We start from the raw sequence: 13,209 nt of genomic DNA, 5'->3' as shown, positions 1-13,209 counted from the left end.
AGTTTGGATTTTAATCTAGAAAAAATATTTTGAAAGCTTTTATTTACTAAAAGGAGCATTAAAATGTATTATATTTCTGGAAATGTTATGAATTGTTATTAAAGTATATTGGGTTAATTTGCTTTTGTGTTTCTTTTGGTGAAAGGTGAAAAATGAAATCCCTTTAGTGGCAGAAGGCTTTCTCCCGGACGATGGAAGTGGCTGCATTGTTGGTATTCAGGACTTGCTGGATCAGGAGTCTGTGTGTGTGGCCACAGCCTCTGGAGATGTCATACTTTGCAATCTCAGCACACACCAGGTTCGTGGAAGAGTCCAGTGAAGAGGAAGTCTCAAGCATCCTCAAACAAGTGTTTGTTCTGTGTAGAAGTTTAAAAAATTAAGAACTATAATATTTAAGAATTTTTCAAATCAGTCTTTGCATAGTATATTTCTTTACAAATTATTGGCGTGGCTTTAGCTGTATTTCAAGATTCTTCTAAAACTCAGTTTTGTCTACTGTATCTGTTAATCAGAACAATTACAACTTAAAAGAAAAAACAGCAAAACCCTGGCCATTCTTGTATGGTGTGGCTCACCTCTTACCAAAATCTGATCCTGAGTTGTAACCTGTATTACTCAGTTGGGAAGTCTTTGAAATGCTTATTTGGTTTATGTTTTCTGTTACAAATACTGCTTAAGCCTCTGATTGATGGCTAACGTCAGAGGTCCTGACCTACAGCTACTACAGTAATACACCGTCGCTATGCACCATGTGCATGTTTTATGACTAGTAGAGGAGATAAATTTTAACCATTTGCCTCTTCCTCCATTCTAGCATAAGATTGAGTTTCTGGATTTCTACCCTTTCTACATCAGGAGTTTCACACTAAAATTGCCTGATTCTTTTTAAACTTGTTTGATTACTCTGTTAGTTGTGACCTCTTCAACATTGATTGTGCAGCAAGAGTTACAGTATTACTAATGATATAATAATAGCACATGACATTTATTAAATGTTTACTAAGTGCTAGGCACTTTTTCAAGTGCTTTTCATGCAAAATTTTATTTAGCCTTCACTGCAGTCTTAGGAGATAGATTATTGTTTTCCCGTTATTTAAAAGAGGAAGATGGGGCACAGAGAGCTTAGCCAAGGTCATACAGTTGTCAGAGGTGATTTGAACCCTGGCAGTCTAAATCTGGCACCTTCGCTTTAACCATTGCATTTAATGCAATAATCTTACTCTCGGTTTATGGTAAGAAATAAATATTAAAGCCATCAAGCACAATTTAACTAGTGTGTCTCATATTTAAAAGATATGCTTTTACTTTCAAAACGTTCTGTAGAATTTTTTCCTGATTCCTGAGCTCCTCCAGTCCATTGATCTCCATCAAATGATGCCGATCTTCCCTATTTGTCAGTCTCTACAAGACAGAATCCATGTTCCTTATTATGCTTTATGAGATCTTTCACTGTCTGTTCCTCACATTCCTTTTAGCCTCTTCCCCATCATTCCTGTGTATATGTATACCTTATTCTCTACTTGCAGCTGACTTTTGACTCCTCTTTTTATAACTTTGTGCCTCTACTCTGCAGTTTCTCCCCAATCTATTTTCCCTGGTCCTGTTTCCTTCCTTCAAGATGCCTTTTCAGAAAGGCTTTCCTGGACTCTTCTGGGCCATTTGTGATTCCCGTTCTGTGCCCCCACCTAATTCCCAGAGACTGAGTTATAGTCCTAATCCCGCTGTAGAGTCAACTTTTCATCTCTTTCTTGAGACAGCTGTGGGGGGAATGGAGTGGCCATAGCCACTGCCGCTCTCTGAGCTCCGTGTTGTGCCTAGTCTCTTAATACCTGATACCGAATAAATGTTTATTGAATAAGTATGTTTTTGTGTTCTGTTTTTAATTGTTTTGATTAAGGTTGTAGTAGATACTGAGATAGTGTTGTTTTGAAATCTCCCTTATTTTCTTTGTCTCAGCTGGAATGTGTCGGGAGTGTAGCCAGTGGTATCTCTGTCATGAGTTGGAGTCCTGACCAAGAGCTGGTGCTTCTTGTTACAGGTAAACGTGTTATTGGTCTCTAACTCTGACTTTCATAAAATATGACTCCTGATATCTTACAGGCTTAAGTTTCAAGCTGCTTAGATTTCAAAAATTTTATTTGAGCAGTGATACCTGCATTCTAATCTAGAGGGAATATATTCTTTTTGATTTAAGTTTTACCTCTTAAAATGTTTTAAAAAGTTGTTTCATGTAACTTTTTCAATTTTGAAAATGAGAAACAAAGCCATAAAACTTGGAGAGACTATTAAGTTCATAGTTGTAGTTAAAACATCTGCAATATTTATTTTAACCTATTCTAAGAGGACGAATTGCTATATAAACATTCTAAAACTCTTACAACTTTTTTAAGAGCTCTTACAAGCTCTTAAAACTGCTTTTTTTTAAGTTTCTTTGTTTAAGATGAGTTTCTGTAAACTAGCATCCTTGATGAGGTATATATTTGAAGAGATGTTTGTGACTAATGTTGAAGTTAGTGGAGGAGGGCTATGGGGATTTTAGCTGAGAATAAGCACCACATGACTTAGTCAGTTAGAGCTTGCTTGCTTTTTTTTTTTTAAATGAGAGTCAAAACGTTTTAAATGAATTCTGTCTGCCCTGTTCTGACTATAAACTTTTCTACTCTAGCTCTGGAGCTTACAGTGCCATAGATACTTATGGAATGGCACATTTGTTACATGAAAACAAAATAATTCTTGTTTGTGCCCCTTCAAGGTCAGCAGACCCTAGTTATGATGACAAAAGACTTTGAACCTATCATGGAACAGAAAATCCACCAGGATGATTTTGGTGAAAGTAAGTATAGCTTTGAAACATTTTGTGACCTGAATTTCTTCTCAGATTTGATCATTTTCTTGCACACTAATACACATGTCATAAACCCAAAGGACTATGAAGCTTAACAACCCCACCCCCACCCCCCATTTATTAAATAACTGATAGGCCAGTTATTTTAGCCCATCTCAGATCTCAAAATGCATGTTTCTGGTGCTTCTGCAGATCTGAGAGTTGGCTTTGTCAGTAACCTGGGAAGAGAAATGTATGCTTAGGGTCACCTAGATATTCGTTGCCCACATCTCAGGAAAGACTTAGCCTGGGGTTTAATGAAAAGGACTCCATACTAGCTAGAATAAGGGGAGCATTTCTGGGATACAATTTTAGAAAACAAAGATGAGGTAGAAGGCTGATTTTTGTGGTTTCCAGCCAGACCTGAATCTGCATTTTCATGGGAACTGTCAGATTGTTTTTTTGCTAAGATCTAGCTGAGATGATTTGGGGATTGAGGCTGTGAGAGTATTGAAGGGGGAGAAGAGAGGAGATGCTTATTGAGTATAAGAAACTCTGGCCAACTCAAGGGCACCAGATAGCTGGCCTAATTGAGGAGACGGATGAGGAAGAAGGTGTTTTAACTTTTACTGAGTTCTTACCTCATGCCTTCTTGTTCTGCCAACTCAGAAATCATTTAAAAAACTGTTAACTCATTTATTCAAAAATAATTTGTTTATTAATAAGTTTTGAGTAGGTATGAACCCAGCATTGTGTTCGGTGCTATAGATAATTCAGCTTTTCTCTTAAGAGGTCCCATTAGTTCAATAATAATTTGATGTGCAGGTATTAGGGTAGCGTAAGGGGAGGAAGGGAGTAATGGAGGAGGAAGACTTCTCAGAGGAAGCCAACTTGAACTGAGTCTTGGCTGAATTGGTTTTAGGTAAACGAGGGGTGAGGATAGGGGAGTGGTCCAAGCAAATAAATTAATCCATTCCAAGGTAGGGGTGTTTCATAGAAGCCTTTGACACATTGTGTTTATTCAGACAACTGTGAGTACTTAAGCACTGCTGGGTGACAGGACATGAGTATGGAATGAAGTAAATGGGATGGATTTTGATTAAGTTCGGCAGGGAATTTGGACATTGGGTTATAGGTCATTGGCCATTAAAGGTTTTGATGATGCAAGATCGATTGATTGATTGGTGCAGAGGGAAGTGACAGAGTGATCTGGTAGGAGGTTGCTATTGGAATCCGGGGGAGAGATTGAAAAAAGGTGGGTGTGAGGCTAAAAGGGAATGAATTCAGGAAAAATTTGATTCTTAATGAGGATGGGAGTATGTTTTTCGAAATTATCTGAGAAACATTTTGGGGATATATATGCATGGTTCCCCTCCTGCCCTCGCCAGTTGGAGAAATACCAGTTTAGAAAGTGAAATAAATAGGCTTTGGGTATGTAAGGTGAAGAAGAAAGAGTTTAGTAGGACTCCAGCCAGAGGCTTAGGTGGTGGGAATAAAGATGCCAGCATCTGAGAGGGAAGATGGACAAGTGCTGGTTTTAAGGGATAGATGGCAAGTTTTGGATTTGTTTAAGGGCCACATGGGATCACCATGTGAAGAAGGCAAATATAAGGGGCTAAATCATTATAGGCAGGGAATCTTTACAATCTTGGGAGTAGATAAACTTGCTCAGGGAACAGGTACAGTGCTGGGAGAATATAGGATCCAGGGCCTCAGCTTTCTGTTGCAACTTCTCAACTCTGCTATTGCAGTGTGAAAGCAATTATAGACAGTACATAAAGGAATGGGCATAGGCGGTCTTCCAATAAAAGTTGCTTCGTTAAGGCAGACATGCTGTAGTTTGCTGATCCCTGCTGTAACCCCATCACTACTGTCTAATCCCATTGGAGAAGTTCTCTTGCTTCACTCCTTGGTTCTTTACCTCTGTGTGGAAACTTGTGGATAAAAGCCTAGGAGTGGGCACCAGGATAAGCACTGCCGTTTATACCCAGCAGCGAGGCTATGAGGGACTATAGCACTTGGATGTGCCCATGCACAGCAGACAGGAAATGGCTGTGCTGGCCCATAATTCTGAACAGCCCCACTTCATCAGAATCAGATCAATGGCAGGAGGGAAGTATTGGGTCCTGGCTCTGGCCAGTGCTTTCAGGGACATCTCTGTAGTACCTGTTGCAGGTGGATGTCAGATCCTACCTCCAGGAACAGTGGGGCTGCATTGTTTGAGCAGCACGGACTTTATATTTTATATAAGAGAAGCATTATGATTTAGAAAGAACATTAGCCTGGAAAGTAGACACTCTATGTTCTAATTTTGGCCTCTGCCACTAGGGGAAGTCTCAGTCTCTTCCTCTGTGAGGGTTGAATTCCATAATCTACAATCCCTTCCACCACTAATGGAGATTAGATAAGTTTAGTGGATTTGAATTCTTATAATCAGAATTTTATTCCCAGCTCTTGTCTCGAGTTTTGTGTTTTGTTATTCATAGATATTTTGTGTAAATTCTTCATGTTTCATTTTTGTTACTTGTAAAGTGGGGATTGCTGACTGCTATCAAGGGAATTTGAAATATATATGATGGCAGTAAAGCTCTTTCTAAAATAAGGACATTTCAAATTCTTCAAAATCACTGCAGCATATAATGTGGAACGTAGGTTTTTCAAATATCGACTGCTGGTTAATTTATTGAGAGGTCTCAGAGGAGCCAAATAATTTCTAGTCCCTAAATTCTTGAAGAATAGCAATGAAATTGCTTTTATTTTATTTCATTTAGCTTACTGATTGTCTTGCCTTTTCTCAATCAATTGTTCTCTAGGCAAGTTTATCACCGTTGGGTGGGGCAGGAAAGAGACACAGTTCCATGGATCAGAAGGCAGGCAAGCGGCCTTTCAGATGCAAATGGTAAAGTTGGTCTGCTGGATACAGAAACTCTCCATTGGGACAAATAGAAGTTCTGCCACCCACGAAGAACCCTTAAGTGTCTGATTAGAGGCTAATAATGGACAGATCACTTCTGCTTCAGTAAAACTAAAGTTGTACAGAAAACCTCAGAAAATGAATCATCCTAGAGAGATCCTTTTTTCTTTTTTAGTGCCAAGTTGGTTCATCACTTTTTTCAGTGTAAAGAATAATTAAAACAAATATTGTTTAAAAAATAAATCATCATGGGGAGAAATGAAACCCTCTGGATAATCTCTTCCTGATGCACAGAAAGACCTGCTGGCCTACATTCACTGTTGATCATTCACATGCATGTTTTCATATTTTTCCTACATATGTAGATATTAGATTTTTTTTTCTGATTTTTCCTCTTGGTTAAAACTCTTTTGTTTTCTTTCTTACATTTTGAAGATAGAGCTATAGGATTTATTGACAAAAGATCAGATACGGGCTGTGAGAGAGAAGAATTGAGGATGGTCCCAAGATTTAGAACTGAATGAATGAAAGCATTGTGTAGAAATTTCCATGAGCTGCCCTTCTAGGATAAATGAATCGATAATACACTGCCATTTACATTTTCTGTCCTTAATTATTTCTAGCTACATTCCGGGTAACTCATATTTCACCTCTTGACCCTTTACTAGAAGAAATTTGTGTTCTATGCCATAGAGCAGTTTCGTTGAGACCAAATTTTACTAGGCTGCCAGTGTGTTCCCTGTTGTGCAGGCTGTGCCACTAGCATCATTTTGACTTAGCCTGTCACTACAGTGTGATGATGGACGCTCAGTTGGATTTGTCCTCAATCCTGCAGACTTGGCTTCTGTCTTTAAAACTTCAGGATTGATATGCAAGTGGCACTGGAGACCTTTCTCCCTCCTGTACTCAGAGCTCAGAAGTCTTATGTGCCTTCATCACTACTGCTGCCTTTATTACTCTGGCTCCACCCTGCCCACCTTCCTCTCACCTCCTTAACTCTTCTGTACACTGTTGTGAGGCCTACGCAATAAGTAAAACTCTACCCTCTTATACTTAGGCAAACTGAACATTTATTTCTTTATTACCTGATAGATTCCTCAGCTCACTATTTTTAATATTTAGATCTGCAGGTCTTTTCCTGTGTTGCTATGCTTGGAGGCCACTTTTTTTTTTTTTAATAATACCTGGAGAAGGATTTTTTGGTTTAAGTTCTTTTTTTTTTTTTTGATGATTTCCGGGCCTAAGAGTCCTTTTATTAGAAGAGTAAGGATTCTTTGAAGTTGGTTTTCCAGATAGCGTAAATCTTGTATACAAGATTTAAATTTAATAGCCTGAGACTTGTTTGGTTCTGGGCCACGTATAAGGCCCCCAGTAACATTTGTGTTTCTTCCTCTCTTTAGCATGAGTCTGCTTTGCCCTGGGATGACCATAAACCACAAGTTACTTGGCGTGGTGATGGGCAGTTTTTTGCTGTGAGTGTTGTTTGCCCAGAGACAGGTATGGAAATAAATTGCAGTTAAAAAAAGTTTTTATCTTCTTAAGTTCAGGAAAGTTTTCTCTTTTTTTGCATTAAGGATTTTCTTTTATTATATATATGAGATAAAGATATGCTGCTTTAGATGTTAAATGAATTTAGAGCTAAGAATGAGAAGAGTTCTTTGAGGCTGTCTAGTCTAGACTCCTACCCATGGGCTGCAAATTTTTAACAAGATTAATCTGTAATTGGCTTTGTAAGACCACAGTGGTTTTTATTAATAAGGAAGATATTTGTAAAGTTTTGACTTGACAACATTTATCATAATGCTTTACGTTTTTCTTTTTGATTTCTTTCCCCTCTACCTACTGCTTAGGGGCACGGAAGGTCAGAGTGTGGAACCGAGAATTTGCCTTACAGTCAACCAGCGAGCCGGTGGCAGGGCTGGGTCCAGCTCTGGCTTGGAAGTGAGTGGTAGAAGAAATCTTTAACTCCTTCCTCAGAATTTTTTGGAACTGGGCTAAGTCTGGTGGTACCTGTTGAATATATGTTTATGTAACAGGAACAATAATTACTTTTCCTCATTCGGCTATAAGCCTGTCTTTCTTTTTAGTTCCCTGAAGTCCGACTTGAATAGTAGATTCTGAGCTTCTTCACAGATGTTATCATTCCAAGGCCCACACATTTTGTAGATTATAGGCAGGGCCTACACCAAGCCACTGTATGGAAAATGGTGCTTGGGAGGGAAGTCACAGTCTGCACAGCTCTGTGGGGCAGTGGAGCTTCAGTGAGGACTGGGAAAAGGGCTTCCTTCCTCTGCACAGACTCCCACGCTCGGGTGTCTGTCTGCTGAGGCCCATGCAGGCTGGATTCAGGCCTGATTCAGCTCTTGGTCCAGGACCCTTGTGCTGGTCACAACCTGCCTGTGATATGTGGCTTCCCTAATTATGGATAGAAATATCTCTGTCTCAGTAGCATCTGTTATATGTAGAACCACTTAATCTCTAGGTTTTAGACATCTTGTTGCCTGCCAGTATCTGAGTGGCAGTTGGATGATAGAGCAAAAAGAAAAGCGTATTTGAATTAAAACTCTGGAGATAAATATAAACAAGATGAAACAATTAAGGTGTTTTCAGTAGATTGAGAAGTCTTTAAAAATAACTACCTGAACATAGAATATTTGCTGAAGTTATCTAATTGAAGGAGAACTAGCTTATGGTTTTATAGGACAGTATACTTGGAATGTTTTAAATAATTATTGATTTTTTTAAAAAGTCACCCAAGCGCATCTAAATTTGTGACTCTGTGCAAATTAGGAAGTCACTTTTCTCTGGGCAGGCGTAGTCCCATACTAGGATCACCGTTGACCAGGAGACAGGTGGGATTTAAAACTGCCTTGGATGAGGTTTTCGATTTTGCTGAAAAAAATCATTTCTCCGAATTTCAACTTATTCTTAGCCAGCTGGATGCTCTGTTGGACCTTTTTTTTAAAAAAAATTTAAACACTCTGGGTTTGCTTTAAGGCCTTCAGGCAGTTTGATTGCCTCTACACAAGATAAACCCAACCAGCAGGATGTTGTGTTTTTTGAGAAAAATGGACTTCTTCATGGACATTTTACACTTCCCTTCCTCAAAGATGAGGTTAAGGTAGGTGTCCGAGTTGTTTAATCATCAAGCTTAGAGATCTTCCTACAGCTATAGAGAAGGTGTATATTTGATATGGATATAGAAATAGAAGCTCCAGAGTAGATGATAGTAAAAATAGTGGTTTCTTATAACTGAGTTGTTTTACTTACAACTTTCTTAAGGAGATTTTGTAAAAAAGAAATGGTTGTTCTTCTCTACCCTAAGTAAAACCCAGACACAAAATAGAAATGTTAGTTTTTAATGTTTATTTTGACAAAAGTATAATTCTTCCAGTGATAAAAATACTTTTCACTTGTAACATTTAAACCTTAAGCAGCTCATGTACCATTAGGATTTTTGATGACCTATCACTTGCAACATTTACCAATATTTTGCAAAATTATTTTCATCTACCACTTACACATTTTTATTTTATTTCCTAGGGTTTTAATTCTAGAAATCATTTTAAAATTTCATTTCTAACAATGTTTTTCTTTAAATAACCTTAATTTCATTATCACATCTTACAAAATTAGTAATAATTCTTTAGTATTATCTTATACCCAGTCCATGTTCAAATTTCCCTAATTATCTAAAAACGTCACCTTGCATTTGGTTAAGTCTCTTAAACTTTTAAATATAATGCATTTTTTTGACATCGCTGCATATAATGACATACAGATTTGTTTAATGACTCTGAAGGTTAGTAATTTACAGTTAGGAGTCAGCTCAAGTAGTGGGATTATTTGGTTTGTGAGAGCAGGGGATTCAGCTAATATAAAGATTTTGAAGTAAATACATAGTTAAAGGACAATGACAGATATTTTTCTCTACCAGGTAAATGACCTGCTCTGGAATGCGGATTCCGCTGTGCTTGCAGTTTGGTTGGAAGACCTTCAGAGGGAAGAAAATTCCACTCTAAAAACCTATGGTAAAACACCTGTATTGTGTCAGCCTTTTGCCCCATAAAGTGTAGTTGAAAATAGAAGATGTGGAGTTGCCCTTATCCCTTCTACTTAGTCCTGTAGTGGAATCAAAGATGGCGCGGGGTTGGGGGTAGGCGGAGATGGGGGCGCAGTTAGGTTTTAATTATTTAAGGATTTAAGTTATATATCAGTCATGGTTCTTTAGAGAAACAGTGTCAGAGTAGACCAGCAGACTGGAAATTCAGATAGGAGTCGTTTCAATCTTAAGTCTGAAATTTATAGGACAGGCCTGCAGTCTGCAGACAGGCAGGATTCTGTTACAGTTTTGAGGTAGAATTCTTTTTTTCTCTAAGAAACCTTTGTTCTTAATGCCTTTAACTCAGATGAGACACCTCCCCCCACCCCACTTCCCCGCCACACACATTATGCACATTATGGAAGATAATCTGCTTTACTTTAAGTCAACCGATTGTAAATGTCAGTCACATCTACAAAATACTTCTCAGCAATATCTAGACCACTGATCAAATAACCTGGCACCATAGCCTAGCCGAAGTTGACATATAAAATTGACCATTACAGGTCATCAGTACTTTCTTTTCTTAGATGATGTAACTATAGAAAATCAAAACACTAGCCAAAGGAATGCTACTGTGAACATGAAAGAGAAATTGAATTAGATATAAGAATCTTCTCTCCATCTTTTAAATTAATGTAAATAGATATTTTTAGTGTATACATAATAGGTGAAAACATTAGAAAATAAAGATAAGAAAAAAATTAATTCATAATTCTGTCACCTTGAAATCGCTATCAAAATTTTCTCATCTTTCAGATTTTATATATATCCTAGTATAGCTATGATCTCATTTTTGTTGAGTATATGGTTATGATACATGCAGTTTTGTAACTTGCTTTTCCACTGTCACAAATATATTTCTATTTCAGATATCTATCTGCCTGATTGTAAATTGTGTAATATTTACTTGTGTCACAATTTATTAAATCCCATTCTGTTAGACATTTAAAGTTTTATAATTTTTCACGATCAATAGCAGTACACTGAACTTTTTTGTTCATAAATCTTTCCACTTGCTTGATTATTTCTAAGTGGCTTTTAAAACTTTTTAATCAGTAGAACTTTAACTCAAATGTTATTCACTCAAATGTTATTCATTCATTCATTCATTCATTCATTCAACCCAATGGTTCTCAACCCTGGCTGCACCTTTAGGAAAAAAAAGCACTTTCCAGGTCTCATCTCATTGCATTCATTGTGTTGGAATGGGGACTATACATCAGCATTTTAGTTTTTTTTTTGAAAGGCTCCTGGATGATTTTTAAGATGCAGCCAGAGTTGAGAACCACTGATTAACTAGGGTGTCAGAGGCCAACACTGTGATATGCTCAGGCTATATGTTGTACGAGAAGAGCCACAGCACATCTTCCTGGAGCCTGAGCACGTGGTCTAACTTACCCACTCACAGCCAGGTAGAAGTATTGCACTAGCCTGGTTAGAAAACTAGGTTAGATTTGCTGTGATCACTGAATTAAGAATAAGGAAGCAGGAGAATATTTATTTAAAGAAAAGAAATTCCTTAATGTAATCAATATCTTCACTTATGTGTGTCATCTGTTTAATAAAGGTGGTTTTATAGGATTTTTTTAAACTTTATTGAGATATAATTGACATATAACATTGTGTAAGTTTAAGATAAACGGTGTGTGATTTGATACATGTATACATATTGTGAAATGTTTACCACAGCAAGGTTAGTTAACGGATCCTTCACTTCACATAATTACCATTTTTGTTCTTATGGTGAGAACATTGAAGATCAACTCCATAGCAGCTTTCAAGTATACAATGCCATATTGCTAGCTGTAGTCACCATGCTGTACATTAGATTTCTAGGACTTATAACTGAAAGTTTGTACCCTTTGACCAACATCTTCCCATTTCTCCCGCCCCCCACCCCCAAGGTTAGGTTTTGTTGTTTTACTAAATGCTAGAAAAGATAATTGCTGGCCAGTCTCCCTTGGATAGCTGAATCACACACAGTTAATACCAGGTAGCGCATGCTAAGCACCTAGAAGAAAAGGCTAAGCATCTTAAGCTTAATAGAACATAGCAATGCTAGTCCAGTACTCTTGGATTGAGTGTTTTAATACTTTTAATCTAATTATCACTTTTATTCTTTCTAAATCTTTATGGGAAAAAAAGCCAATTCACTAAAACACTGTCTTGCACTAGCAGCCTATTATTTTCATGATCATAAAGTTTGAAGGTAGAGGCAAAAATAAGCTTGTGCTTCTGACCTTATCAATGCTTGACATTTTATCTCCATGGAAAAGTACCTTTTGATAATTATTACTGTTAATGTTATTTTAATGGATAGGCTGAGCAGGAAGGGTCATTTGAGAAAGAAAAGGCTGCCCCCATCCCCCTCTAGCAAATGGTGTGAAGTTGAGGGCCTTCCTTTCATTTTCCCTTGCAGTTCAGCTCTGGACTGTTGGAAACTATCACTGGTATCTCAAGCAAAGTCTGCCCTTCAGCGCCTGTGGGAAGAGCAAAATTGTGTCTCTGATGTGGGACCCGGTGACCCCATACCGGCTGCATGTTCTCTGTCAGGGCTGGCATTACCTCTGCTATGACTGGCACTGGACGACTGACAGGAGCTCGGGAGAGAATTCAAGTGACATGGCAAATGTGGCTGTCATCGACGGAAGTAAGCAACTGGAAGAGGTGTTTATGAGCCTGCAGGGGGTCCTGAGCCCAGTGCCTCAGATGTGGTGGTTTGACCGAAACAATGGGGATTTTTTGTTTTGTTGGTTGGTTTGGTTGTTTGGTTTATTTTTACTTATTTGTTGTTTTGTTTTGTTTGGATGGGAATGCCCATACATGGGGCATGTACTCTCCCGAGAATCATAGTCCCTCCTCCAACCGCCACCCACCCCATTTTTCTGTTGTGCTTTGTCCATGGCCTTCACATGTTTACTAATCCAGCCTTTGAAGACATTGAAAATTTTGACCCTGGGTACAGGAGACACAGTAGTATTGTGGCATTGGATGTCTTAGCCTTGTCTTTTCCCCTGACATAAATTTACATTGACCTTTGTACCACTCTACTTGTGTTGCTTTGTTTTCTGATAAAATACTTATCAATTACATACCTGTCCAATATATTCAGTTCAAGTTACAAGATTTCTGTCTAGTATGAAGATTGGGTTGGTGTTTTATAATTAGGTTGAGGATTTTGTTGTTTTTATTTTTGGTGAGGGAGAGGAAATTGGGGGTGAGGGGGAAGTTGTCATCTGAATAGACAGTTTACTTATTTTCAATAACAGAAAGGAAAACTTGCTTCTAAGATTATAATGCAAGTTGGGGTACTAATTCATGTTCTATATAATGGTCATAATACTGATTTTACAATCTCATGTTCTG

General features: G+C 38.0%; 1 protein-coding gene across 3 annotated transcripts in view; it reads left to right on the top strand.

Moving 5' to 3' along the window:
- Positions 1 to 13,209, top strand: part of ELP1 (elongator acetyltransferase complex subunit 1) — a 54,557-nt gene that overhangs the window by 4,300 nt on the left and 37,048 nt on the right. For all 3 annotated transcript variants that reach the window (XR_005654498.1, XM_039870654.1, XM_039870655.1), the window contains exons 3-11: positions 146 to 298; positions 1,957 to 2,038; positions 2,753 to 2,833; positions 5,638 to 5,723; positions 7,139 to 7,235; positions 7,589 to 7,679; positions 8,736 to 8,859; positions 9,676 to 9,769; positions 12,263 to 12,493. Coding sequence is in view for 2 of the 3 variants with exons in the window: in XM_039870654.1 (XP_039726588.1) it covers positions 146 to 298; positions 1,957 to 2,038; positions 2,753 to 2,833; positions 5,638 to 5,723; positions 7,139 to 7,235; positions 7,589 to 7,679; positions 8,736 to 8,859; positions 9,676 to 9,769; positions 12,263 to 12,493 (1,039 nt within the window). In the remaining variant the exon portion in view is untranslated. The remainder of the gene's footprint in view (positions 1 to 145; positions 299 to 1,956; positions 2,039 to 2,752; positions 2,834 to 5,637; positions 5,724 to 7,138; positions 7,236 to 7,588; positions 7,680 to 8,735; positions 8,860 to 9,675; positions 9,770 to 12,262; positions 12,494 to 13,209) is intronic.

The sequence above is a fragment of the Pteropus medius genome, unplaced genomic scaffold (assembly GCF_902729225.1).
Source record: "Pteropus medius unplaced genomic scaffold, Ma_sr-lr_union100, whole genome shotgun sequence".
In the NCBI taxonomy this organism is placed as follows: domain Eukaryota; kingdom Metazoa; phylum Chordata; class Mammalia; order Chiroptera; family Pteropodidae; genus Pteropus; species Pteropus medius.
Note: the sequence above shows the minus strand (reverse complement) of the source record. Positions and strands in the feature narration are given on the sequence as shown.